This window comes from Podarcis gaigeae (genome assembly GCF_964106915.1).
Source record: "Podarcis gaigeae genome assembly, chromosome: 16".
NCBI lineage: Eukaryota > Metazoa > Chordata > Lepidosauria > Squamata > Lacertidae > Podarcis > Podarcis gaigeae.
This window is the reverse complement of record NC_139693.1, coordinates 2,913,407-2,941,043: the sequence shown is the minus strand read 5'-3', so window position 1 is coordinate 2,941,043 and position 27,637 is coordinate 2,913,407. Positions and strand designations below refer to the sequence as shown.

Genomic DNA, 27,637 nt, shown 5'->3' with positions numbered 1-27,637 from the left:
GGTTCCTCTGCCCCTTCGAAATCCAGCTTGCACTTCTGGGAGTTCTCGGTCCACATACTGCTTAAGCCTTCCTTGTAGAATTTTAAGCATAACCTTACTGGCGTGTGAAATGAGTGCAATTGTGCGGTCGTTGGAGCATTCTTTGGCACTGCCCTTCTTTGGGATTGGGATGTAGACTGATCTTCTCCAATCCTCTGGCCACTGCTGAGTTTTCCAAATTTGCTGACATACTGAGTGTAGCACCTTAACAGCATCATCTTTTAAAATTTTAAATAGTTCAGCTGGAATACCATCACTTCCACTGGCCTTGTTATTTGCAGTGCTTTCTAAGGCCCATTTGACTTCACTGTAACTAGACCAGAGTTTTCCCAAACTTGGGTCTCCAGCTGTTTTTTTTTGGACTACAACTCCCATCACCCCTAGCTACTGGGACCAGTGGTGAGGGATGATGGGAACTGTAGTCCTAAAAGCAGCCGGCGCCCCGGTGTGTGCGTGGAATCGGCTGGCCCGCTTGTGCGCATGCGTCCTCGTGCGTGCGGCGTCGGCGGCTGCTACGGAAGCCGGCGAGCCGGAAAGGAGGCGGAGGCAGCCGGCGGCGGCCGAGAGGGAGAAGGGGGCGTGGCCGGTCGCGTGACAGCGCTCGCGCTCTCCGAGGGGGGGGGCGGGGGGCCCAAGAGCCGCGGCGGCGTCTTGCTCGCGCCAAGATGGCGGACGAGGGGAGCGAGGGGCTGCCGCGCTCCGTCCTGCCGGGCCCGCTGAGGGGCGGCAGCTCCGGGGGAGGAGGCGGCGGCTCGGGCTCCTTGTCGTCTTCGTCGGCAGCAGCGGCGCCGGCTCCCTCCTCCTCCTCCTCCTCCTCCGTCGCCCCCGCCACCACCCCCACGGCTCCCCCTCAGCCGCCGCCGCCGCCTCCCGGCCCCCCGGCGGGGCCTCGCGTGGTCCGCATCGTCAAGTCGGAATCCGGCTACGGGTTCAACGTGCGCGGGCAAGTGAGCGAGGGCGGGCAGCTGCGCAGCATCAACGGGGAGCTCTACGCGCCGCTGCAGCACGTCAGCGCCGTCCTGGGCGGGGGGGCGGCCGAGCGCGCCGGGGTGCGCAAAGGGGACCGCATCCTCGAGGTGTGAGTACGGGGGGGCGGGGCCGGGGAGGGGAGGGAGGGAGGGAGGGTCCCTCTTCCACCCCCCCAAAAAAACACACGCACACCTGCAGCTCCCCCCTTTCTCCACACGCGTGTGCGTGTGTACACACCAACACGTGTGCAGCGTGAGGCTGTACACCCCGGAGCTTTATTTGCGTGTGTGTATGCATCTGTATATACACCCATGCATGCATATAATTCAGAGCATCCTCGCCCCCCTTTCTCCACACCTACACACCAACACGTGTGCAGCGTGAGGCTGTGCACCCCGGAGTTTTATTTGCATGCCTGTGTGGATATGCATATGTATATACACCCATGCAAAGGGGACAGCATCCTCGAGGTGTGAGTATGGGGGGCGGGCCCTCCCAAAACACACACCTGCAGCTCCTCTCTTTCTCCACATGCATGTGTGTGTGTACACACCAACACGTGTGCAGCGTGAGGCTGTACACCCCAGAGTTTTATTTGTGTGTGTATATATATATAGATGGGGACGCAGGTGGCGCTGTGGGTTAAAGCCTCAGCGCCTAGGACTTGCCGATCGAAAGGTCGGCGGTTCGAATCCCTGCGGCGGGGTGCGCTCCCGCTGCTCGGTCCCAGCGCCTGCCAACCTAGCAGTTCGAAAGCACCTCCGGGTGCAAGTAGATAAATAGGGACCGCTTACCAGCGGGAAGGTAAACGGCGTTTCCGTGTGCGGCTCTGGCTCGCCAGAGCAGCGATGTCACGCTGGCCACGTGACCCGGAAGTGTCTCCGGACAGCGCTGGCCCCTGGCCTCTTGAGTGAGATGGGCGCACAACCCCAGAGTCTGTCAAGACTGGCCCGTACGGGCAGGGGTACCTTTACCTTTACCTTTACATATATAGATAGATAGATACACAGTATGCATATGTATATGCATGCATATAATTCAGAGCATCCTCTCCCCCCTTTCTGCACACACGTGTGCAGCGTGAGGTTGTATACCCCAGAATTTTATTTGCATATGTGTGTATGGATAGATAGATAGATAGATAGATACACAGTATGCATATGTATATACAGCCATGCATGCATATAATTCACTTCTGTTCTTCAAACTCATCAAATGCCACAGCTGATGCCTCTGCTTAGGGGTCTAACCCCAGCTACCTGCAAATCCCAATTTTAGATCTCTTCCCTGTTTTTTCCCTCTGGGTCTGTGGCTCCTGAGTTTATGCATAGGTTCAGTCGTGTTGATAAGACTCTGCCTTATCACTAGCACTGTCCTTTCGCAGCACTCACACAAGTACACATGTGTAGAGGGAGTATATGTTTATGCCTGAGTTTATGTCTATATATTCATCTGTGTTTTAATGCTGAAGATGTGCTGCTTCTTAGTATCACAGCCCCATTCAGGATTTGCACCACAGGTGAGGGGATGCATTTAGTGTGCGTAACCTGCCACAATTATTTATTGTTTGTTGATTTCACCAAATTTATATACTACTTGGTTGTAATAAAATCTCCAAGTGGCTTATAGTTATGTAGTCATGTTCTTCATATATCTATATATGTATCTGTGTGCATGTACTCCCAGAGCATATATATATATAATACATTTTACTTTATATATATATGTATGTTAGTGGTGTGTGCACTATGGCCCCCCCTCTCACACAGTTGCATTTTGCTAAGTTATACGCAGAGTAGGCCCATTGGAATCATATGGACTCAAATGACCCATGTGCATTGATGTCAGTAGGTTTGCACTGAGGATGACTTAGCCAGATACGACCCATATATAGACATGCAGAAAGAGTCTTGTGAAATATTGACGGCCAATAAATTTATTAAGTCTTAATAAGTCTTAATGGGCTTATGAAGGGCATCTGATGCAGTGGACCGAAGCCTAGCAAAGCTTATATGTCCCAATAAGCCAGCTTTCAAATTCCACAATACTTTTTTTTTTAAAAAAAAACTTATTCTATAGGAAGCCAGCACAGCTAACCCTCTGGGAAACATACCTAGTTTCAGAGTAAATAATAGATCATACTACATTTGTTTTTTCACCACAGCTGAGATTTGTTGGGCAGGCAGTGGATTGTTCCCACCACATCACATGCAAGCTATTTGTATAACCCATTCCAAATTATATAATCATATTCTCTCTTTTTCTGTTTTAAAAAATTACATTCTTGCAGTACACCGTATAGCTCATACTCCTTCTTTATATTCAAGATTTCCTTTAAAGGTGAGGGGATATGTGGAGCTCCCCATCCTCTTGGGGGCAACCCATCTACAATTATATAGAAATGTTCCTCACATATTGGAGGATACCGTATTGTGCTGCTACTTGCAAACTGGCCTGTTCAAGGTTTTCACTATAGTTGAGGGGGTACTTGGGGGAAAGGACCCCCACTCAGAAGTTTTATTGCATTATTCCCTCTTTAGAAATGAAAAAAAGTTTGATAGAGTATTCTCGGATTATATCAGGCTGAGCAAAGGAATGTTTAGGTTGACGGGGAAGAGTTCTCTACTTAGGGTTTATGTAGCAATATTCTCCCGGTTAAAGGCAATGTGTAAGGGTTTTTCAGATTACATCATTACTGCTTTAAACTTTCTTCTACAGGTGCATTTCGCTTTGGTACAAACCACCCACAATTCATACAGCAAAATTCTAAAGTTACTTTATTACCTCCCCAGAGGACAGCATACAGCACTCTCCCTCGTATATCTAGGATTTCCCTATAACTGCAAGGAGAGATATGGGGAGCCCCTCCCTCCCCATTCCTCCATCCACAGTTAATACTGTGATACATTGCATCAGAGATAATGCTACTCTTTAGAATGGTTGGTTCAAGACTGGCTACAGCTGTAGGGGATGGATATTATTAAGATACTGTATTATTATTTTTCTTAATGGTTTTCCATGGCCTATTCAAGGCTTTGTTTTAGCTTCAGGCTTTTAGTCATTTCCTCTTTCCCTGCATGTTAATGAAAGAAAAGTGAGTGTGATGTTATAAAATGTAGGGAGTTGGTTTTTTTAAATCCCACCTTTCTTCCATCATGGAACCCAAGGCAATGGGGTGCATGGGGTTCCCAGGGAGTCTTCTGTTAATACACTGCTCCAACCCAGGCCTGGTTAGTGGTAGCCCCCTGTGCCTTCAGACCACACCCTATGTGGGATCCTCCACTTGGAGACACCTTACTCACTCACCTGTTCTCATAAGCACCTCTCTTTTCTCTGTTAGACAGGTAAAAAGATTTGAAAGTCCGCAGGCAGGGTTGGAATATATGCCTGTGTGTGGCCTTCCTTCCCCAAAGGGATGATTTGAGGGGGTATTGAATACAGATGAAAACTGGGAGTCCCTTATTATTTCCCCCCAGTTATAGGCAATGCCCCCCCTAAGTATCATGGGCAATCTCTGCCTTCTTGAATATACTAGTATTGGTAGCTATTTTCATTAAGTAGGGTTGCTTTTTAAAAAATGAAAATAACCAATCTACTCTACCGACGTGGGCTGCCATACGTTCGGATTTTCCCCGACATTTCAGCGATTTCCGCCCGGACACTGCTTAAGGGGGCTGAATACCAGACATACGGCAACCCTACATTCAAAAGCTCCTAGTTCAGTCTATTCCTTCCCAAGCTCTCCCCTCAAACATCATCTCCGTGAAGATGGAATAGAGAGGAGGACTTGTGTCCAGGTTATCCATGAAACTGTTGCATTGAAATGGTCCTGCTTAATAAAGCCTGATATTCCCTGACAAAAGTAGCAGAAAATGTTTCTCAGTATTCTTTGGATTGGAGACAGTTCTCCCAACCTGGTGGTTTTTTGGGGTTGCAGCCAACCAAGTTCTACTTAGAGAAGACGAGTTGAAGTTAGTGGACTTACGTTAGTTGTGTGGATTTCAATGAGAGTCTGTTCTTGAGTAGGAGTAGCACCTCTTGCAACACTTGGGAGCGGATTTATTGGGTGTGGGTGCAATAATTAGAAACAAGATTGAAGCACTTCTGTTGCTCTCTGATCAGAGTCTTGTTAGGACTGGTGTACAAGTCAGCGGGTCTTTTTCTGTTTCTTCCCCTGTTCAGAGCAAACCAGTTCCTAAGAACATCTATTTCATTTAAACATTTTTTTGCTGAACACCGACAAAGAGTGTCTATTTACTAGGAGAAAATGAAGAGTTTTGTAGCAGTTGGAAGGATGCGTTGGACGTGCTGAGTTTGGATTCCCTTACTGGCTCCGTGAATTAAAATGTTTTGGTCCATGGGATGGCTAAAAAAATTGCCTACAGGGCCAGCTTCTCTGCAAGACCAGTTACCCTCCCTACTGGTGGGTGCTTTGAGTTTTCTGTGCGGAGTGAGTTTGGGAGATGTCAGCAGAAGGGGAAAAAATGTGTCCTCGTTTTAGTCTTGTTAGTTGGGCAATGTTCCCATGAGCTGGAGAAAAAGTCACTGGTTTTTCCATTGCATGAATTAAACCCAGCATGGACAACTTTCTTAGTCAACCCTGGGTGGGGATTTTCGTTTTGCATGCTGCTGGCTTGGCGGACAATTTGTTCCGGTGCTTGGCAGTGGCCTAAGGTTGCAGTGCCTGCGTGGAATAGGGTCACTTCCATTTAAGAAGGAGAAGAGGTGGTTTGTGCTGTAAAATGAGGAATTAGGTCAGTGCGAGGTTGCCACTAACGTGGCCTAGAACAGCAATCTAGCAGCTTCAGGGGTGGGGTTGTGGGGAAACGAAAAATGATATTGGACCTTTCATATCTTCCGGGATTCTGCACCTGACCAACACATTTGGCGTTTAAACTTCCGTGGACGCACAAATTGGGTCTTATTAAACTCACCATGGGGATCAAAACAGGACTCTTTCTCATGCGTTGGAAGTGTCGAATATACTCCCTATTTTGGTCATACTGGTGGTTTATAGCCATTACTGAATCTTTCCATATAGAAAACTTTTAACTTGTCATCCTTCTCTGAGGAACACCTCATAAGGACTTTGTCGCTGTCTGAATATTTGCACATGCAACCGAGCATGTATGGCTTTAAAACATTTTGCTTGTTCTGTGGTTTATTCTGTGTAGCATTAATCCGTGTAGCATTAAAGATTGTGAACCCCTTGGCACAATGAGAGGTTGGTCTTTTGCAGGACACCACCTGTTTGATACTCTTTAGGTTCTTGTGAATAAGCTCAGCAAGGGGTGTGACTTGGCTGGAGCTCCTGCTCCATTTTCTAGGCATGTGCAATCTCTTCCCATCCCCATGGAGAAATTCTGTGAGTCCTATTTCATGTTGCAAGTCAACCCTGCCCTTAATTTTGCCCAATTCCTCTCCTCGGTCTGTAATAGGAACATGCTACTGGTTCCCTACCTTAACAGTGTTGCTGGATCAGGGCAGTGGCCCATCTAGTCTGACATCTTGTTCTCACAGTGGCCAACCAGATGCCTTTGGAAGGCCTGCAAGTAGGACCTGAGTCCAACAGCACACTGCCCACCAGTGATTCCCAGCAAAGTGGTATTCAGAGGCATGCTGCCTCTGAGTCTAAACTGAATCATGGCATATAAATGCTTTTAACAACGATCATTTAAGCTAGCCCTGGGAAAGATAAGACTCTGTTTACTGGTACTGAAAGGTGAATATGAGCCTTTTTGTGTATTTTAAAGTTGTACTTAAAATATCTAAAGCCTTCCCAGGAAATGTAGCCCTGATTTCTTATTATACAAGTGAAACCGCACAGAGTTGAAGCTGGCATACTTTTACACTGGATGTAATTTCGCCTCTCCTGGTATGCCCCACGGAGGACCTTGAGGTCCACAAATGACAACAATTTGGAGGTCCCAAGTCATAAGGTGCTTTGTTGTTGTTGTTTAGTCGTTTAGTCGTGTCCGACTCTTCGTGACCCCATGGACCAGAGAACGTTGGTCTTAACTAGGGCCAGGGCCTTTTCAGTAATGGCCCCGACTTGGTGGAATTCTCTGTCACAAGAGACCAGGGCCCTGCGGGACTTGACATCTTTCCGCAGGGCCTGCAAGACAGAGCTGTTCCGCCTCGCCTTTGGTTTGGACTCAGTCTGACCCTTATGTTTCCCTCCCCTTTATGGTTTTGACTTTTAAAATGAGGCTGCATTTTACATTGCATTTTAAGTTGTATTTTAAATTGTTCTTTTTATTTTTTCTTATTATGTTTTTACTGAAATTTTATTGGTGTTATTCGCCTTGAGCCCGGCTCTGGCCGGGGAGGGTGGGGTATAAATAAAATTTATTATTATTCTTCAAATCACTGAGGTAGTGGTGGTCAGAGGGAGAATGGCCCTCCCCTCTCACACCTTGCACGCCATGTTTAGAGGGCTGTGGGTAATGTGGCATGATCTTGACTTTGGAGGATGACGCTTGTGAGCTGTACCCAATGCTAGTCCTACTGGTGGTAGACCCAATGAAAATGATGGTCTTGGGCCCATGAATTACAGTGGGTCTCCTCTAGAACTTAGTTGGAGACAAAGCCTATGGATTTCACGAAGGGCCTCCAGCCTTTCCTGCCCACCTCCCATAGGTCCAAATCCTTCAGGTATTATGGTCATGATCTGGCCCTGTTCTTTCAGATTGGGTGTGGGAGCGAGTCAAGCCCTTATGACAGGAAGTGATGTAGGGCTCTGTGTGCAGGGCCAACCCACCCATGAGGCAAGATGGGATGACCGCCTCAGGCAGGAGGGTCCATCTGGCCTCCAGGGAATGCATCTCTTGCAGCTGTTGCAGCAGAGGTGGCTGGTGCATGCTCCTTAGAGGCTGGATCTGCTGCTTCCCCGGCAGCCCTCCCAGTGCCCCCTCCACAGTGGCGCTTGGCAAACAGGCACTGCTGCTGGTCTCCTCCCACCCCTAGGGAGGAAATGGCTCTGCTGGGCATGATTCAGGACCCTCTCCTCCCTTGTTCTCCATGTATGGTAGATCTTGATTCCCCGCTTGTTCCTTGTACAGATCTTCACCGACCTCTTTTTCCTCAGCAGGCGGGGGACAGGATGGAACGAGGTGCCCCTTTGTGGTTTGCCTCAGGTGTCAAACTGTCTTGGACCAAATTATGCGTTGTATCCAGCTAGGTTATCCTCTACGGATATCAGGGGCCCCAAATTAGCCATGTCCTTTAATCTCAGTGGGTCCACACTGTGCTTGACTAACCCTAGGAGTCAGAGTCCAGGAAACTTAAATAAACACAAGGGTTTTAAAGATTGTTCCTGTCTCTGCCTCACAAATTCCTACCCAGTTGGGGAAGTCAGATGCTTGTGTGCCCTGTTTACAGGCTTGCTAAAGATATCTGGCTTGCCACATCTGCAAGCAAGTAGGCAGGGCTAAGAGAGATCTTTGGCATTTCTTGATATACACATTTTTAAAAATCAAAGTTTTAAATTTCCTGGCCTGGGAAATTTGCAGCAACAAATGTCATCTAATCCAGTGGCTTTCAACAAATAGTTTAGAGAATGAGTTGTTCTTTTTAGTAGTGTCTGGTGGAAAGTACTGGATATTTAGGATGCGCTTGAGAACAAGATAGTTTTTGTTTAGCAGCTTGGGATATGTCAGGATTAGGCAACCGATGTACAGACCAACAGGTGTTTCTTGGAGGAAACAATATCAGACTTTCATGTTGACTAGTATTCATCGAAGAGGCACTGTTCAGTGATCAAGACCTATATATTTTAGATCAGAGGTGGAAAATCTTCGGCCCCCATTCCAAATGTGGCCCTCAATGCCTCTCTGGTCCTCTGGACTTCCTCCAGGTCGTGAATCTCCCTGACTTAGCACCTTCCTCAAATGATTTTGCCTAGCTGGAATGCGTCCTTCAAAAGCTTGCCTGGATGAAAGACAGAAGTGTGTGGGAACTTCTGCTTTTCTATGGCTGGAATGCACCTTGCTGCACAAAGGTTAGAGTCACCTTGATTCCCTGTCTGGGGGAAAAGGTGAGAAATGAATGAATGAATGATACAATAGGTTGCTTATGAGGTAATGCGACCCTGAGGCTGGAAAAAAGTTATTTGCTTTAGAGGAAAAACCCTGGAATCATGATTCTCAATCAATATCCATAAGCGTAGGAATGATTTCTTTTTTTACAACAAGTGTTATAATTTCAGCACCACTGATGGTGTTTTGCCACGTCAACAGGTGTCATTGTGCTATTAATTTCTGAGTTGCAGAAGTTAACAAAAGTTCACGCTACGTGACATAAAATCTACTGAGGACACTTTTATTGCGTTCCTTTGCCCCAGTTTCATTCTGGTTATTGTGACCGTTCTGCTAGGTTCTGTGCCTCATTCCCAAGAGCCACGTGCCCCACTTCTAAGAAACCAGACTGAGGAGTTTGCTTTCCCAGAAGTCTTGTTTCCAGCTGCTAAATAGTCTGCTGCTCTTCTGTGGCTTCTAAGCTGAAGGTGGGATGGTGCTTTGCAGTGAGCCAGGGGGAAACAAGTTCCTTCCCCTGGTAGGCTGGTGACACATAGGGATGCAGTTAGGCAAGGTAAAGGTAAAGGGACCCCTGACCATTAGGTTCAGTCGCAGAGGACTCTGGGGTTGCGGCGCTCATCTCGCTTTATTGGCCGAGGGAGCCGGCGTACAGCTTCCGGGTCATGTGGCCAGCATGACTAAGCCGCTTCTGGTGAACCAGAGCAGCGCACGGAAACGCCATTTACCTTCCCGCCAGAGCGGTACCTATTTATCTACTTGCACTTTGACGTGCTTTCGAACTGCTAGGTTGGCAGGAGCAGGGACTGAGCAATGGGAGCTCACCCCGTCTCGGGGATTCGAACCGCTGACCTTCTGATCGGCAAGTCCTAGGCTCTGTGGTTTAACCCACAGCGCCACCCACGTCCCTACAGTTAGGCAAAGTGGTGAATAATTGTTAGCTGGCATCGTAATCCTCATCCCCAAAATTTATAATTTGCAAAAGTGCCTAAAGTATTCTGGGCACTGGACAGGAAGAAGACATACTGGTCTCTTCATACAGCAGGGATAAAGTGCTGACTTAACCCAAGCCAGGCCCTTGGTCCATCTAGGTTAGTTTTGTCTACACTGACTGGCAGCAGCTCTCTAGTGTTTCGGAGAGATCCCGCCCCCACCCTACACAGAGATGCCAGGGATCAAACCTGGGTGCCACCTCTTTGTGCATTTGCAGTCTAAAAAAATAAAATTTAGAGAGAAGTGGGAATTTGGAGGGGGGACCTTTGCACTGGAGAGGTCAGAGTGTTTCTTTTAAAGTAGAACCTTTGCAATAATTAACCCGTGGGGAGGAAAAGGAATTGCCTCAGAACACCAAGAAGGAAAAACAAAAGTTTTGAGTCACTTTGTAAAGCGGAGCAAAGGAGGTGAAGAGAGGGAAGGAGGCCAGGACAGGTGTGGGAGGAGCCTTGGCTGAACTACAACTCCCATCATCCCTGCTTGGTAGGGCCAATTTATGTTGTAGTGCAGTAACAGTGGGGCGGAGACAAAGGCAGAGCAAAGTCTCCAGAGTTCACATTCTGCATGCAGGAAGTCCCCTGGCATCTCCAGGTTGGTGAAAGCCTTTGCCCTTGGACATTGGAGTAGATTACACATGCCAGGCCAGCCTTCCCCAGTAGCTGACTGGGGGCTGTTGGGAGTCATAGTCCAAAACATCTGGAGGGCACCAGGTTGGGGAACACAGGGCTAGGGGACCAGTGGCCTGCCTGATAAGACAGCTTCCCACACCCATAAGCTTCCAGACAAGGAGCCTTTCTGCCCCCCCCTCCAGAGATGATTGAACTGCCCTGGCAGCCAGAATATTGAACCTTCCCATCCCGTCCTTGATGCACACAGCGAATCATGAGGTCACCCGCTTGCCTGTGCAACAGAACAAAAGCTAAACTCTTTATCATGCAGTACAAAGATACCCGTCCTTTAAAGGCTGGTTTTTAATTTTGCCGGAGCTGCTGCCGGGAGCATACAAAGTGGAGGGTCTCTGTTCTTTCGGAGTCGCTTCTGATAACAGAACTTGCCCTTCTGTGCACCGTGGAGGGATCTAGCTAGGTCCCCCACTAGATAGAATGACGATATTCCCTCGCAGTCCTGCTCGGTGGCTCTGCCATTACTGGAGTGGCATTGGCAGCAGCGGCCCCCCTGCTCCCACACCCGTGCCAGTAAATGTGACTTGGCTCATAAATCCTGGCCGCTCTCCTCCTTCCCCTTCTTGGTTTCTCTTTCTTTTTTTACTGTTCCGCTATCAGCCGAAAGCCCTTGAGGGAGGATCGTAAACCATTCCTGCGTTCTGGGCATCACCTCCTTGTAGAGTGGACAGGTTACTTAATAGGAGGGTGTCAGGCACCTTGAAAAAGTTATTGCGTGGGCAAAGCTACTTGAGGCAAGATGACACCTTCCTTTTCCTGCACCACCAGTGCCCAAGATCTGGGAAACCTGGATCCCCGCCCCAGCAGAGGTCCCTTACTGTCCTGTGTAGGATTTGTGACAGTGATTGCATCTTTAAGGTCACACCACCCTGGTTTGAGGAGGAGGTGGAGCTGCTCAGGCCCATATGAATAATAATAATAATAATAATAATAATAATAATACAGTGGTACCTCGGGTTAAGTACTTAATTCGTTCCGGAGGTCCGTACTTAACCTGAAACTATTCTTAACCTGAAGCACAACTTTAGCTGATGGGGCCTCCTGATGCTGCCGTGCCGCCGGAGCATGATTTCTTATCCTGAAGCAAAGTTCTTAACCTGAAGCACTATTTCTGGGTTAGCGGATTCTGTATCCTGAAGTGTCTTTAACCTGAAGCGTATTTAACGCGAGGTACCACTGTAATAATAATAATAATAATAATAATAATAATAATAATAATAATAATAATAATGATAATAAATTTATTATTTATACCCCGTCCATCTGGCTAGGTCTCCCCAGCCACCCTGGGCTGCTTCCAACGAAGTATTAAAATACAGTGGTCTGTTAAACATTAAAAGCTTCCCTAAACAGGGCTGCCTTCAGATGTCCTCTGAAGGTTCCCTGGGCATGGTTTTAGGATTGGGCGGAGAGGATTGGACAAAGTCGCAAGGGAGCAGGCTGTCAGTGGCTGCTAGCCACAGAGGCTATTCTCTGCCTCCACGGTCAGAGGCAGCGACGCTCCTGAACATCTGAACGCTTTGCAACATCTGCCTGATGCATTCAGCCGGACAGGAAGTGAGCGTTACTTGCAAGTAAAGCCAGCTGAGGATGGCAGCCTTTAGTTACTTGCTTTCTCCACAGTCTCAATGAGCTGAGGGGAATGCAAAGCTTGGCGAAGGCATAGAATCGGTCTCTGAAAGCAAGGCGGTGGCCCATCTAGGTTTGGATATTTTCACAGTGCTCGAGCTTGGGAGAGGGTGCCAGAAAATGGCTCGGTGAAGAGATCGGCAGAGCAAGCAAGGCCAAAATATTTCTGTCTTGTGGGTTGTCTTAGCACTTAAAAAAAATATAGCTGCAGGATTCTGCATTAGGACACGGCATTTTGTGGGTGCTTTTGTACTTGCTCAGGAAGCGGAGTGTTGGATTCTCCCCCCCCCCCCGCCCTGCCCGAGAAGCTCACAAATAGTATATGAAGGGTGGTATAAGGTAAAGGTAAAGTGGACCCCTGACCATTAGGTCCAATCGTGGCTGACTCTCGGGTTGCAGCGCTCATCTCGCTTTACTGGCCGAGGGAGCCGGTGTACAGCTTCCGGGTCATGTGGCCAGCAGGACTAAGCTGCTTCTGGCGAACCAGAGCAGCGCACGGAAACACCGTTTACCTTCCCGCCAGAGTGGTACCTATTTATCTACTTGCACTGGAGTGCTTTCGAACTGCTAGGTTGGCAGGAGCTGGGACTGAGCAATGGGAGCTCACCCCGTCTCGGGGATTCGAACCGCCGACCTTCTGATCGGCAAGCCCAAGAGGCTCAGTGGTTTAGACCACAGCGCCATCCGTGTCCCTATGAAGGGTGGTAGCCCCCCCTTTATTGTTAACCCCCTGCAGCTGGTAGTCAGAGGTAGACTGTCCCTAAACCCAGAGGCTCTAGAAAGTCATCATGGCAAATGACCTTTTTAGCTCTGCTGTCTAAATCTGTGGCCTTAGATAAATTTTGCAGCTTAATTAACGAGTTTTAAGAAGTACCTTTCCTTTTGTGGACTTACTGCCATTCAGCTTCTTTGGGTGATTCAGAACTCTGGCATTCAGTGGGGGAAAGACTGCTTCCTCATACCGTTTAATAATTATACGAACCTCTGTCCTACCTATCTACCCTTTAGACACTTTTATAAGAAAAAGAAAGAAAAGGCCCCCAATGTTAGCCTTTCCCCAGTGGAGAAACGGGTCTGTCCTTTGTTACCCTTTTCTGCACCTCTTCTAGCTCTACTGTATCCTCCCTGGGATGAGGGGGGCAGTATCCTGAGTTCTGGTCAATCACGAAATGCCTTGGGTAGGGTTAGTTCTTTCCTGGTCTCCTGTACCTCATCTGTGAAATGGGCATAATAGAGTCTGGCCTAAACAATTTGGGCCATAAGTATACGAAAGAGTATACGAAAGAGTGCCTCCTTCCGTACAGACTAGCCTGGGGGTTATGATCGGTGAAAAAAGACCCTCCTGGTGGTTCTGTTGCCCTCAGACATTTGAGGGGTGGGAGTGGCTCTTGAGAGGGCCTCCTCAGTGGTGGCCCCAAGAATGCAGAACTCACCGCCCATAAAGATGCACCTGGCAGCATAGTTTCTGGTGGTTGATGCTTTCAAGTGCTTCAAAGCACTGGTTGTTTAAAATTAGTATTTCAATACAAACCACCATATTAATGTTTTTAACACTCTTAAAACAGTTTCACAACCATGTTCTTTTGTTCTCATTTAATTTCCGAAACCACTTTCAGCATGACCCCATAACGTTTGCAGTGCGGTTTAGTGGCTGAAGCTCTTCCCAAAAGAGCAAAGACTGTGTTCCTTTGTTGCAGACTTCCTAATTGAAACAAAACAAATTACACGAAAGCATGCGAGAGGAAAGCGGTGCGGGCAAATCCCTCGCGGGGCTCTTGCTCCATTACTTGGACTGCCTCCAGGCTGTTGCCCCAAAGGAAATAGCTGGCAGGGCTTGGCCTGCGCTGGAAGGGGCCTCGCCAGCACCAGGCGTCTTTAGGAGGCTTGTTAAATTGAAATTCCCCCGTGCTGAGAATTCTGGATCTGCCGGAGCTGAAGCAAATGTGCTTGTGCGAGATCCGGCTGGCGTGCAGTTTCTTTGGGAGCACATTTTTGCTGTGCCTCAGTTTCCCCAGGCAAGGCGCTGCATTGGGCGGCTGTGTGGGGAAGAGGAGATGTCTGGAGGGAACCAGCTTTTCAGAGCATAGCTCATTTGCCTTCCCGACCAGTGGTGGCCGGTGCCCACTGGGAGAGTTGGGTTTTGTCCCCCATCCTCCTGCTGCATTCAACAATATCGATGTTAAGGAGGAGACTTGCATGCCAGCCGTGTAAGCGAGAAGACAGGCCGGTGGGCTTGGAGGAGGCTGGTGCGGCAGTGCCCCATTGGTGTCATAGACCAGCCTCCCCTGCTTCCCACAACCTTGAGAAGTACACCAGTGCACTTGAAAGAATTTATGCCAGTGACAAAAGATCTGTGCTGGCTGTCTATTAGTTACTGAACCAAGGTCGGTGCTTTGCTGCTGCCATTCCTTCGCCTCCTCCTCCTTTTATTTATTTATTTATTTTTATACATCCCACCTTCCCCCCGAGAACCAGGACTCAAGACTGCTCACAGAAATGAAAACTGATAAAACACACTTTCTGCCTAAAATGCAGATGGGGGGGGGGGTGGAAAGGTACCACCTGCACAACTTGGCAGTGATGAAAGCTATGCCCACTGAAGGGAGCCTTTTTGTACATCGTGGCAGAGCCCGCCCGCTGTTTCCGTTCCTCAGCTCGGTCTCAGGGTGGGTCATGAACCAGTGACCTGAAGGATGTTCGGCTGCCCAAAGGCCAGCCACCCTTCACCAAGGGGTGGGGAAATTTGCAGAGAGAAAAGAGAAGCGAGGGGCCCTTGGCTCCATAAGCCAAAGCAAATCGAGCGGCAGCCCCCAGTCCGACTGTGGGCCTGCCTGATAGCCAGTGTCTTGGCGGTCGGTTGGTGTCTAATGTTTTGAACAGGAGAGCAAGCAGGCAGGATGTTCTGCTGTGCTGCAACCGGACAAGGGCGGGCGGGAAAACAGAGGCTGCCAAATTCTCATTATTTATACCAGGCCTGTCCAGTCCAGCCACCTTACCCTCCTCGCTGATTGCAAGAGTTGATCTTGTGCATCTGTGCCTGGGGAGGGATAGATAGAGCACCCCCCCATCCCCTGACAGCATGTATGTTTTAAACAGATTTCATATATTTAGATAGTTTTAGTTCTATCAGTGTTCAATTGTGTTTTAACGATTGAAATTTGCTGTGTTTTCAGCAGTTCTTGATTTTATCCGTAAGCTGCCTAGAGTCCCGTCAGGGAGAAAGGCGAGTTATAAATAAATATAATAACGATGATGATGATGATGTCCAAGCTCCCGCACTGCCTGTAGATCAAAAAATAAATAAGAAATCCACAGATCTGCTTGGCCTGGCCTCAGTTTGGAATCGCTCTCCTTCTCCAAACAATCCCCCCTGGGGACAGGGCAGGTCTGCTGCAAGAACAAGAGGTTCCTTGTGGGAAGGGACAGATTTCAGGTCCCAGGGGCCAGAACCAGGAAACGTCCCCGAGATTCAGAGCGTGGCAACTCCCTAGTGCTTGTTTTCCCTTTCTTCCATAAGAAGGAAGGGAATCGAAGCACAACAAACCCGAACAATTAATTCATTCACTTTTAAAAAAGAGGCAGCGGTAGCACCAGCGGCCAGCGGCCGCTGGCGATCTCTTCCCTCTGTGCTTTCCCGTTCCGCAGATCTGCAGCTCTTGGCTTTCGCTGCTGGTTGTTCCCAGCTGGGTTGCCATGGAGACCTGACTGCAAAAGATCCTAGCCTTTCGGTCCTCTCTGATGTGGCATGTGGAGATGCCATGGGAGGGTTGGGAGCCGAATTGGGGCCAGGGACCAGCAGCTTCATCCCCAGGTTCGTAGGTGCAGTTGTACCGTGTTCTTAGATAGCCATGCATGCACCCAATGACTCTTTCATTCTGCCAAGGTGAGCTCCAGGGAACTGGTCCTGTGTTCATCTCTCCCTGCCTGGCCCAAGTGCTGTCCTGTGGGGGGGGGGTCTTCCCTGCCCCTGGTTCTGACCCTCGTGGTGGCTGCAGCTGACATAGCAAAGGAGCTCTGTGTAGTTCCTTCACTCTACAAAGTGTGACTTTGGTTGCTGCTCCCAGCTGGCTGCTGCAGAGATTGGCTTTGCTCATGTTTGCCTCCACGTTTTAGCTGTGCATGTCAACACAGGAACAAGGAGTTTAGCTGCAAAAAGGAAGAGAGAGGAGGGTACAGGTGGCATCTAGGGAACATCAGAAGCTGTCTGACACTAAGCTGCACCATTGGCACTTCCAACCCAGTACAGTGGTGCCTCGCAAGACGAAATTAATTCGTTCCGCAAGTTTTTTCTTCTTGCGAGTTTTTCGTCTTGCGAAGCACGGTTTCCCATGGGAATGCATTGAAAATCAATCAATGCGTTCCTATGGAGACCGTCCGGGGACAGAGGGGAATCGCTTCTTCCCGTTGCCGCCCCTTGATTCAGAAGGGGTCCGGGGACAGAGGGGAAGGCGTGCGCGCCTTCCCCTCTGTCCCCGGAGATTGCAGGGCAAGTTTCGTTTTGCGAAGCAAGCCCATAGGGAAATGCGTCTTGCGAAGCGGCTAAGAAAACGAAAAACCCCTTCGTCTAGCGAGTTTTTCGTCTTCCGAGGCGTTTGTCTTGCGGGGTACCACTGTATTGTCTTCGCTTCCTAGCAGAGGCACCCGGGAGTTTTCAGATGGGCCACATTCCCAGCAGTGCCCCACTGATGACCCTGATGGACCCATTGGCTCCCCTGCAGTCACCCACCATGCCTAGAGCAGCTTCGTTTCAGTACGGTTGCAAAAGCCCCATGTACCTTCAGACTGTAGCATAAAGGTTAAACTGTCTGCTTAGATAAATGGCAGCAAAACAAGGCAGAGCAATTTTTAAAAAACCTGACTACAGGTGGGAGTTGGAATCCTGCAACATCGGAAGGGCCACGGGGTCCTGAGTCCAGGCTCCCCACTGCTGGCTAATCCAGCCTCCCGTAGAATGGGATTGCGTCGTCCTGGTGCTGCCACTGAGAGAGACCCGTCTCGCACACAGCCTCCCCTGTCTCACCTGGAGCATGGTCTCCACCCATGAGCTGAACTCACATTCTGCAATGGTTTTAGGTTTCCAAGTGCTCTTTAGGAGCAACCCTTCCTGAGTGTTGTTATAGTAGCCTAACGTGGCCATAACCTGGAGGATGAGCAACAGCCGACAGATGAAGTCATTTCAGTGGCAATTTGTTCAGATTGTAAGCTATTTTACTCTTTTGAAATGAGCTCGCCTTGGCACGGCCCTTAAAGTAAAACACAAATTTGGATCTCTAGTTCATGGGCAGGCAGTTTCATTGCGATGGATAAGGCCTGGGATTGGCTCACACCTTGATTATTTATTTATTTATTTCAGCAGCAGATAATGTCCATTTAGCCGGGATGTTGCTGGCGTGGGAGCCAGGACACCCACCACTCTTTAAACTGTTGAATAAACTATTTTAGATGCCTTTAGCCAAGAATCTTGCCAACCGAATAAACACAGCTAAATTTAGTTCTGTAGTGGGAAAAGAAAGCCAGTGCTCCTCCTTGGAGGTCTGTGAGGGAACTGTGGTCAGGGCGTGCGCCCAATGTGCTGGCAGACGTGAGCCTTTTGAAAACAGACTCGCTTGTTGTGGTCAGTTTTCTCGGGCCTGTGTGGTCAAGACCAGATTTGACAGACTCCTCCCCACTGCATCCTGCAGCTGTGACTTTAAAGGTGAAGATTCCTGCATTAATACTAATACAACTACTGTTCTAAGGGACGCGGGTGGCGCTGTGGGTTAAACCACAGAGCCTAGGACTTGCCGATCAGAAGGTCGGCGGTTCGAATCCCCGCAACGGGGTGAGCTCCCGTTGCTCGGTCCCTGCTCTTGCCAACCTACCAGTTCTAAAGCACGTCAAAGCACAAGTAGATCAATAGGTCCCGCTCCAGCAGGAAGGTAAACAGCGTTTCTGTGCGCTGCTCTGGTTCGCCAGAAGCGGCTTAGTCCTGCTGGCCACATGACCCGGAAGCTGTACGGCGGCTCCCTCAGCCAATAAAGCGAGATGAGCGCCACAACCCCAGAGTTGGCCACGACCGAACCTTATGGTCAGGGGTCCCTTTACCTTTACCTTTATAACAAATATAACATATAAAAGACACAAAACAGAACACATTACAATACAAAAAATAAAAACAAAAACACTTATTACTTCTAAAATCCAAATTAACTTAACTGTGTGACTTGCTCACCTGGGTGGGGGATAGAGAGGTGTGTGTGTAGAAACTAGCTTACTGTACCAAGGTAAAATATCTGTCCTCTGCCCACTTTCATGGTGTGTGCACCCTGGAAGATTGCCCAGAAGGCTTAAAAAGCCCCCGCCCCAGGCTTAAACGTGAAACCTGTTTGCTGTAGGTGAGCTGCAGACTATGATTTTTCATCATCATCATCATCAAACCTTTATTGGCATCACTTACAAACATTCAGAATAAATAGGCCAGTGCGATCTTGTCGCCATTTCAACAGTACAGTCATTTGCCAAAGGGAAGAGGAGGCGAGAATCTATTTCATCTCTGGGGGTCTCCAGCAAGGGCAGGATCCTGTAGCGTACCTTGGCGACAAAAAAATCAAATAGAGGAACTTAGCTACTGTCTTGGTAAGCTCCTGGTCTCTCCCCTGTAATAAGAAGCGTATAACCTCTGTCTCTGGTTTCCATGTTGGAATACATAGATGGTCTAGAAATTGTTGGCGGAGATCATACATTTTACATTTAAGGACCATTTGAACTAGAGTTTCCACCAGGTGGGCATCACATGGGCAGATCCTATCTCCTTCTGCCATACCTGCAAACCTACCCCAAACCATGATTTTTGCCTGCAGACATTCCCTGGCTGAGCTAGCATCCCTTTTCCCTGAGACCGTAGACATTGGCTGCCAGAGTCGATAGCTCTGGGCTACATGAATGGTTGGCTTGACAGAGGCAGCAGTGCTCCTGTGCGCCACTTGCTAGAAACTCTGTGAGGGGAAGGTGCTGTTGTGCTCAGGCCCTGCTTGTGGTTTTCCCATAGGTGTCTGCTTGGCCACTGTGAGAACAGGATGCCAGACTAGATGATCCATTGGCTTGATCCAGGAGCCTCTTCTTGTGTTCTTACGACTTGGTTTAAGGCAGCACCCATTGAGCCTTCTGGGGGACTCCGTTCACATCAGCTTCCCACCTTCTGTCTTTCCGTCTTGAAGTCCTGGCAAGTCCTTTCTGAAAACGTGGACATTGTGGTTTAGCATCGTAGGCTGGCAAAGACATTACAGTGTTACCTCGGGTTACAGATGCTTCAGGTTACAGACGCTTCATTCAGGTTACAGACTCTGCTAACCCAGAAATGGTACCTCGGGTTAAGAACTTTGCTTCAGGATGAGAACAGAAATTGTGCGGCGGCAGCAGGAGGCCCCATTAGCTAAAGTGGAACCTCAGGTTAAGAACAGTTTCAGGTTAAGAACAGATCTCCAGAACGAATTAAGTTCTTAACCCGAGGTACCACTGTAATCAGTGCAAATCCTATACGTGAATTTTAAAAAACCTTGTCCTCTGACTTTCTTGTTTTAGGACCTCGGAGGAAGGACCTTTAATGATGAATTTTATGGTTTGGTGTATATATCCTGCCTTCCCATTGCTTCTCTGCCAGCCATTCAGACTTACTTTGCGCTGGCTCCGTTTGTAGTTTTATATCCTGTGGCTGGGATCCAAAGGTCCCCATACGATCTTCTGTTTGCGCCCAGGGGCTTTCCAGCCTCCCTTTTTCAGTGGCAGCCCTCTGGGAAGATTGTGGAGGGGCTCCTGAGGCACAGGGGTCTGCAAGTGGAAGGGAAAGCGAATAACACCCTCTCCCTTTTGTGCATCACACACACACACACACAAACAAACAAAGAAACACACAGGCCACAAGGATTCAGTATTCCTTCTGCAGCACAAAAACACCTCCAGCCTCCCTTTCGACTTTCTTTGCCTGAACACTTCCTGCCGTCTGGCTCCCTTTAAAAACTGGAACATCCTCTCCTCCTTCCTGCCCTCACCCCGCGGCCGAAGGCAAAGCCTCTTCTGGACGGCCATATATCCCCATCGTCTAGCAGATAACATAGGAAACTGCCATACACTGAGCCAGACACTTGATCCCTCTTGTTCAGTGTTGTTTACACTGACTGGTAGCAGCTTCTCAGGGTTTCAGGCAGAGGGTCTCTCCCAGCCGAGCTTGGAGAAGCCGCCAGGGATTGAACCTTCTGCATGCGAAGCAGGTACTCTGCCACTGAGCCCATCGCCCCACCTTGTCCGCCTTTGAGATTGTGAGGCCTCTGGGGGCAGAGACTGCCAGTGCCATCTTCCGCACAGTGCCTGGCACAGTGCCAGTTCTGAACTACAGATCAGTGCTCTCCTTCCAAGCTGTTGGCGAGAGAACAGTAGCATCTTCAGGATTCCCAGGGGTCTCTTTCATGCCTGTTCCACCCAGAGAGCAGCAGAGGTCAAGGTAAAGGGACCCCTGACCATTAGGTCCAGGCGTGACCGACCTTGGGGTTGCGGCGCTCATCTCGCTTTACTGGTCGAGGGAGCCGGCGTGCAGCTTCCGGGTCATGTGGCAAGCAAGACTAAGCCGCTTCTGGCGAACCAGAGCAGTGCACGGAAACTGCCGTTTACCTTCCTGCTGGAGTGGTACCTATTTATCTACTTGCACTTTGACATGCTTTCGAAGTGCTAGGTGGGCAGGAGCAGGGACCGAGCAACAGGAGCCCACCCCGTCGCGGGGATTCGAACTGCCAACCTTCTGATCGGCAAATCCTAGGTTCTGTGGTTTAACCCACAGCGCCACCCGCGTCCCGTGGAGCAGTGGTACATGGACACCTCTGGCTCTGGGGGTTCTAGGGAAGGCCCCTGAGATGCTGGCACCTACCGCCCACATCTTCTGCTCCTGTCCCCTCCAGTATTCTCATTTGTGAACTGGGGAGGGGATGGAAGAAGACAAGCAGTAAAGCAGATGATTCCTCCCACGATGCTTTGCTGTCCTCCATACTGCCACTCTCCTATTCCAGGGGGTTGAGAGATTCTGCCCCCCCCCCCCGCCAGCTCACTTAGCAAGCCTTGGTGGTGGTAGTAGAGCAGCCTCTTAAGCATGCAAAGGCCTGGAGAAAATGTCTCTGCCTCCCCCTCCTGTTGTTTATTTGGGTGGCCTTCACATCTTTAGAAACCTCCCTGCGTTGTGGTTAATTAGTTATTCATTTGCACCACACTTTTTTCTGCCAAAGAGCTTGAGGCGGCATGCGTGAATCCTACCCTCATTTAATCCCCACAAGTACCCTGAAAGGAAGCTTAGATGGAGAGGCAATGACTGGCCAAAGGTCACTCCCATTGAGCTTCATGCCCAAGGGGGGATTCGAACCCTGGTCTCTCCGCAGATCCTAGTCTGACTCCCTTTTAACTGCATTTGCTCTCTGGCAATGGTTGTCTCTTTTCCTTGGAGGTCTCCCTCTTCCACACTTCCTGTTCTTCATTTGGCCTTGCATTGGTGAATTGGACTCTTAATATACGGAGCTGGGGAATGGCTCTCTTGCTATCCTGCAGAGGGGCACATGGGCGACCTGTCTGTTCTCTTGGTCGCTCTGGAGGGAGACCAAGAGCCACAGATGTGCAGGGACTCAGTGCCTCTAATTAACAATTTTACGCACAGTCTAGTAGCTGCTGTAGGATACAGGCTTCTAATCTGCCTATTGCTTTGTTGTTGTTGTTGTTTTGAAGATAAATGTCTCAGGCACCCCGTTGGTGATTTTCCCCTCAAGCTTAATGTTCTCTCTGAATTCAGGCTCGCCCAAGCTCCTCTGGACTTTTGAGGCATTGTTCTCTGCAAGTAAAAGTCCCCCGAGAAGGAAATTCCTCTCTATTGGGGGAAGTATGTCTGTGTGTGTGTGTGTTGCATTTTCAAGAGCCAGAAAGTTGCCTCCCCCCCTGCCTCCCGCACGGCTCTGTTTACAAAACATTTCCTTCCCAAGTTCCCAAATGATTTTGCCCGCGTGCGCCTTAAACGGGAGGTCCTGTCAAGTTTGTAAATGGCATTGAACAGGGCGGCAGGGGGCATGTTCTGCAGTCTTAGTCAGTAACTAGTCTGAGCTGCAAGATGTCTCCTGAAGAATTGCTGCCCCTTTAGCTCCCATCATTGTGTGTGTGTGTGTGTGTGTGTGTGAGAGAGAGAGAGAGAGAGAGAGAGAGAGAGAAGTTAAAGGTAAAGGTAAAGGGAACCCTGACCATTAGGTCCAGTCGTGGCCGACTCTAGGGTTGTGCGCTCATCTCGCTCTATAGGCCGAAGGAGCCGGCGTTTGTCCGCAGACAGCTTCTGGGTCATGTGGCGAACCAGAGCAGCGCACAGAAACGCTGTTTACCTTCCTGCCGGAGTGGTACCTATTTATCTACTTGCAATTTGACGTGCTTTCGAACTGCTAGGTTGGCAGGAGCAGGGACCGAGCAACGGGAGCTCACCCCGTCGCGGGGATTCGAACCGCCGACCTTCTGTTCGGCAAGTCCTAGGCTCTGTAGTTTAACCCACAGCGCCACCTGCGTCCCTTAGAGAGAAGTCAGGTTGCTCTAAATGCACCTCCTCCCCATAGACATCACTTTCCAAATATTTCCACCAAATCGTCTTTACTGCACAGGTTTCTGGGCTAGTGGCTCAGTGGCTTAGAGAAGAAGTTAAGAATGAGAGCAAAGGACATCTAGCAGCCCTCAACGGGAGGCTTGTTTATAATATTTGTTAGTTGCATTTCTCACGGAGCGCCACAGATCAACTTGCATTGAAACCAGTTACGAACATCCAGCAACAGTCTAAAAACACTGCTAAACAGATAAGACAGATCAGGACGTACTCATCCCACCCCACTTAGAGAGGCCACAGTACCACCATTCAAACCAAGGGCCGAAAGCTGAGGCAAAGAGAAAAGCCTTTGCCTGGAGCCTCCAAAAGATGGTGCCAGGCGAGACTTCCTGGGGAGAGCACCCCACAAGTATAGAAAGGCCCGATCTCATGTTGCCACCCTCCTTTTATTTCCAAGTGGAAGCTTGTAAAAAAGGAGTCTGCGCAGCTTGCAGCAGAGATCATCTTGAAATCCACACACCACCCAGGTTATTACTAAATGATGTTGGCAAGCAATAGCTAGGCACACTTCTTTTTTGTAATGAGATTTTTATTAAAGTTTTTCATAATACGATAAAATAGCTGCCACAAAAAATATAAATACAGTGGTGCCCCTCAAGACGAATGCCTCGCAAGATGGAAAACCCGCTAGACGAAAGGGTTTTCCGTTTTGGAGGTTCTTCGCAAAACGAATTTCCTATGGGCTTGCTTCGCAAGACGAAAATGTCTTGCGAGTTCCTGCGGGGTTTTTTTCCTCCCCCCCCTTTTTCCCAAGCCGCTAAGCCGCTTATCAGCTGATCTGCTAAGCCGCTTAACAGCTGATCCGCTAAGCCGCTTAACAGCTGATCTGCTAAGCCGCTTAACAGCTGATCCGCTAAGCCCGCTAAGCCGCTAATAGCGCTAATCCGCTAATGGGCTTGCTTTGCAAGACAAAAAAACCGCAAGACAAAGAGACTCGCGGAACGGATTCTTTTCGTCTTGCGAGGCACCACTGTAGAATAGGTAGAATACGGAGTCCTCTCTTAAAAGTAATTCTTATCCCTTACCACTCACAAAAGATAGTAGCTCATCCTAACTCTCGCCTGGGATTGTTCCTATCTCTTCCCACCCTTTTACACGTCTTAAGAGGGGCCTGATACACCAGACGTAAGGCAGCAGGGAAAGTCCTGAATTTTAACACCCCTGTCCCTTTATTTTCCTCTCATTTTCAAATCCTAGAGCTGTTCTGTCGCTTCAGTTTCTGCACCCGTTTTTTATTTGCTATTGCTGACTCCAATAACGTTGGCACCTGCCTCAAGCTTGTGGAACAACCGTCTCCCCCTTCTCCTCTGCCAGGAACGGCGTGAACGTCGAAGGGGCGACGCACAAGCAAGTGGTGGACCTGATCCGGGCGGGGGAGAAGGAGCTGATCCTGACGGTTCTTTCGGTGCCCCCCCACGAGGCCGACAACCTCGACCCGAGCGACGACTCTCTGGGCCAGTCGTTCTACGACTACACTGAGAAGCAGGCGGTGCCCATCTCCATCCCCACCTACAAGCATGTGGAACAGAATGGTGAGAAGTTTGTGGTGAGTACCAGCCCGGCTGGGGGGGGTCCCTCTTGGATGCCTGTGCCTCGTGACGGAGGGCTTTGCAATGCTCTCTGGCATGTCTTTCTGTTCCCCGACTGGTATAGAGTCCGGCTAGCAAATGTTTGGGCAAAAGAGAGTGTTGGCCTTCAGTGTTTGCCCGTACGCAACTCTCCTGTCTGTCTCCACCTCTGGGAGAGGAACGGGATTCCTCTTGTTTTCTAATGTGAAGGAGGGAAAAAAACAGCAGGAGTCCCCTTTTCTCCAAACTGCTTGTGCAAGTCTTTGGCAACTCCACGCCTCATCCCTGAGCTTTCCGGCAAGCAGAAAGAACTCAAAGACACCACACATGACTGTGATGTCATTTTTCAGCAGCCATGGCTTTGCTCCCTAAGGATTCTGGGTGCTGTAGTTTTTTTAAGGGTGCTGTGACCTGTTAGGAGACACACACCCTTTCCCCTAGGAGCTACAATTCCCAGAGCTCCCTGTGAAAGAGTGATTGTTTGTTAAACCACTACAGTGGTACCTCGGGTTACAAACACCTTGGGTTACAAATACTTCGGGTTACAAACTCCGCTAACCCGGAAGTAGTACCTCGGGTTAAGAATGTTGCCCCAGGGTGAGAACAGAAATCGTGTGGTGGTGGCAGCGGGAGGCCCCATTAGCTAAAGTGGTACCTCAGGCTAAGAACGGTGTCAGGTTAAGAACGGACCTCCAGGACTGAGGGGGGAGGGGGAAAAAAACCCCTGCCTTTCCTTTTTTTATGTGATTAAACAAGAATCCCCTCCCCTAATGAGTCAGAAAAGGACTTAAGCTGTGGATTTAAGGCTGTGTGGAGATAAACTTTCGATCCAAAGCAATGTTTCAAGATGAAGCTGGAAAGCTAAGAGTTTTGGAATGACGCAGTTAAAAATGCCGTCGCCATTTTGGGAGGCATTGTTGGAGCTCTTGGGTCTGGGAGGAGAAAGAGAGAAATAGAGCTGTTTACATATCGTGGGTCAACTCCTCGGTGGGACTTAAGAGTGACAAATGCCTAATTTATGATGGAAAGAGCGATGTTATCTACGAAGGAGATATATGGAAACCATCTGGACTTAGATTGGAGGAACGGGAAATTCACACAGGATTATTATATTTGCTTATCAGGTCTTGCTTATCAGGTCTGGCTTAAGGAGACCAACATAAGAGATCGTAAAGGAAAAAGAGAAATTATATGAACAAGATAAGATGTGGAAACACCAAGATAAGACTGGATAGAATTATGAACTTTGTCTGGACTGATTGGGACTGATTTGGACATTAACGCAGTAATAAGAAAATGATCTGAATCCCCCTTTGGATCTTGAAGTATGGGTTCCTGGGTTCCCCCAACAAAATTTAAAAAGTTGGCTTTGTAATTTATGTGATGTGATTTAATTTGATGTGATTGACCAGTTAATAAAAATTATTAAAAATAAAAAAAGAACAGACCTCCAGAACGCATTAAGTTCATAACCAGAGGTACCACTGTATAGGAATTGTGGCTATGGGAGGAGACTAGGGACCTCTTGACAACTCTCAACACTCCCAGACTCCCAGAATTGGCCTGGGTATGGCTCTTGCTGCATCTTCCGATGCCCAAGTCTCCATTCAAACAAGGCCACTGTTGCTCAGTGGTAGACTTCGCACATGGCGAGTCCCAGCTTCAGTCCCTCAAGGCATCTCCAGCTAGGGCTGTACAGGTCCCCTGCCTGAAACCCTGGAGAGCCTCTTCCTGTTGGTGCAGACAACCCTAAGCAGGATGGATTGAGAGGCAGGCCGTGGTTCCAGGTTCAGCCCACAGCACAGGAACACCAGAAGAAGCTTGGTGGGTCTAATGCAGCGTCCTGCCCATGCAGCAGCCAACCAGGTGTCTCTGGGAAGCCCACAAGCAAGACCTGAGTGCCAGCAGCAACTCTCCCTGCTTGGGATCCCCAGAGACATTCTGCCTCCGACAGGGGCGGGTAGAACATAGTCATTTTGGCTAGTAGCCACAGGTAGCCTTATCCTTCATGACTTTTTCTAAGGGTAAGGCTGGGAAATTGCCAATAAACAGATGAATCCAAAACCATAAAATGGCTGTTTTGTTGTGGCTTGACAAAATGGCAACCGATTTCACCAGGATAAGAGCTGGCTGTGTGCGCACACTGGGCAAATGGTTTGCGAAAGGCATTCCACAACCCGTTTAGCTGCCATTGGCCTCGCCTCTGAAGGAGAGAGCACCTGGAGCAAATTCTGCTCTGACCCGACCTGGTGAAGGAAGCATGGTGATGCATGTTGCACCTCTTTTGGTGATGGAAAGAAAGTCAACCTCACTTTGGCCTTATCCATAGAAAACATATTTAAAGCTTCCCCTGAAGAAGCCTGGGAACTGTAGTTTAAGGGTGCTGGGGATTGTAGCTTTGTGCAGGGGTAAACTATGCTCTTAAAGTAGAGACATCACCTTGCCAACAAAGGTCCGTATAGTAAAAGCAATGGGTTTCCCAGTAGTGATGTACGGAAGTGAGAGCTGGACCATAAAGAAGGCTGATCGCCAAAGAATGGATGCTTTTGAATTCTGGTGCTGGAGGAGACTCTTGAGAGTCCCATGGACTGCAAGAAGATCCAACCTCTCCATTCTTAAGGAAATCAGCCCTGAGTGCTCACTGGAAGGACAGATCCTGAAGCTGAGGCTCCAAGACTTTGGCAACCTCATGAGAAGAGAAGACTCCCTGGAAGAGACCCTGATGTTGGGAAAGATGGAGGGCCCAAGGAGAAGGGGACGACAGAGGACGAGATGGCTGGATAATGTTCTTGAAGCTACCAGCATGAGTTTGACCAAACTGGGGGAGGCAGTGGAGGACAGGAGGGCCTGGCGTGCTCTGGTCCAGGGGGTCACAAAGAGGCGGACACGACTAAACAGCTAAACAACAACAACAAAATATGCTCCCAGGATTCTTTGGGGGAAGCAATGTCCTTTCAGTGTGTGGCATGAAGGCGACCTAGGTGCAGCAAAACGTGTTATCTGCATGGCCACTCCAGGGGGACTTCTTTGCCATTGGACTCCCCTCTGTGAAAACCACCGGCTGTCCTTATCCTGCTT

General features: G+C 49.1%; 1 protein-coding gene and 1 long non-coding RNA gene across 3 annotated transcripts in view; both read left to right on the top strand.

Moving 5' to 3' along the window:
- The first annotated feature begins 637 nt into the window (after positions 1 to 637).
- SNX27 (sorting nexin 27) overlaps positions 638 to 27,637 on the top strand; it is a 44,811-nt gene continuing 17,811 nt past the window's right edge. The window contains exons 1-2 of one of the 2 annotated variants that reach the window (XM_083715775.1): positions 638 to 1,117; positions 24,306 to 24,537. In XM_083715775.1, coding sequence (XP_083571901.1) covers positions 705 to 1,117; positions 24,306 to 24,537 — 645 coding nt within the window. In that variant the 5' untranslated portion in view covers positions 638 to 704. The remainder of the gene's footprint in view (positions 1,118 to 24,305; positions 24,538 to 27,637) is intronic. The other variant, XM_083715776.1, reaches the window with a different exon arrangement.
- LOC310833576 lies at positions 20,904 to 24,299 on the top strand. The gene is made up of 3 exons (XR_014558809.1): positions 20,904 to 22,558; positions 22,912 to 23,575; positions 23,968 to 24,299. It is a non-coding gene; the product is annotated as an uncharacterized lncRNA (long non-coding RNA).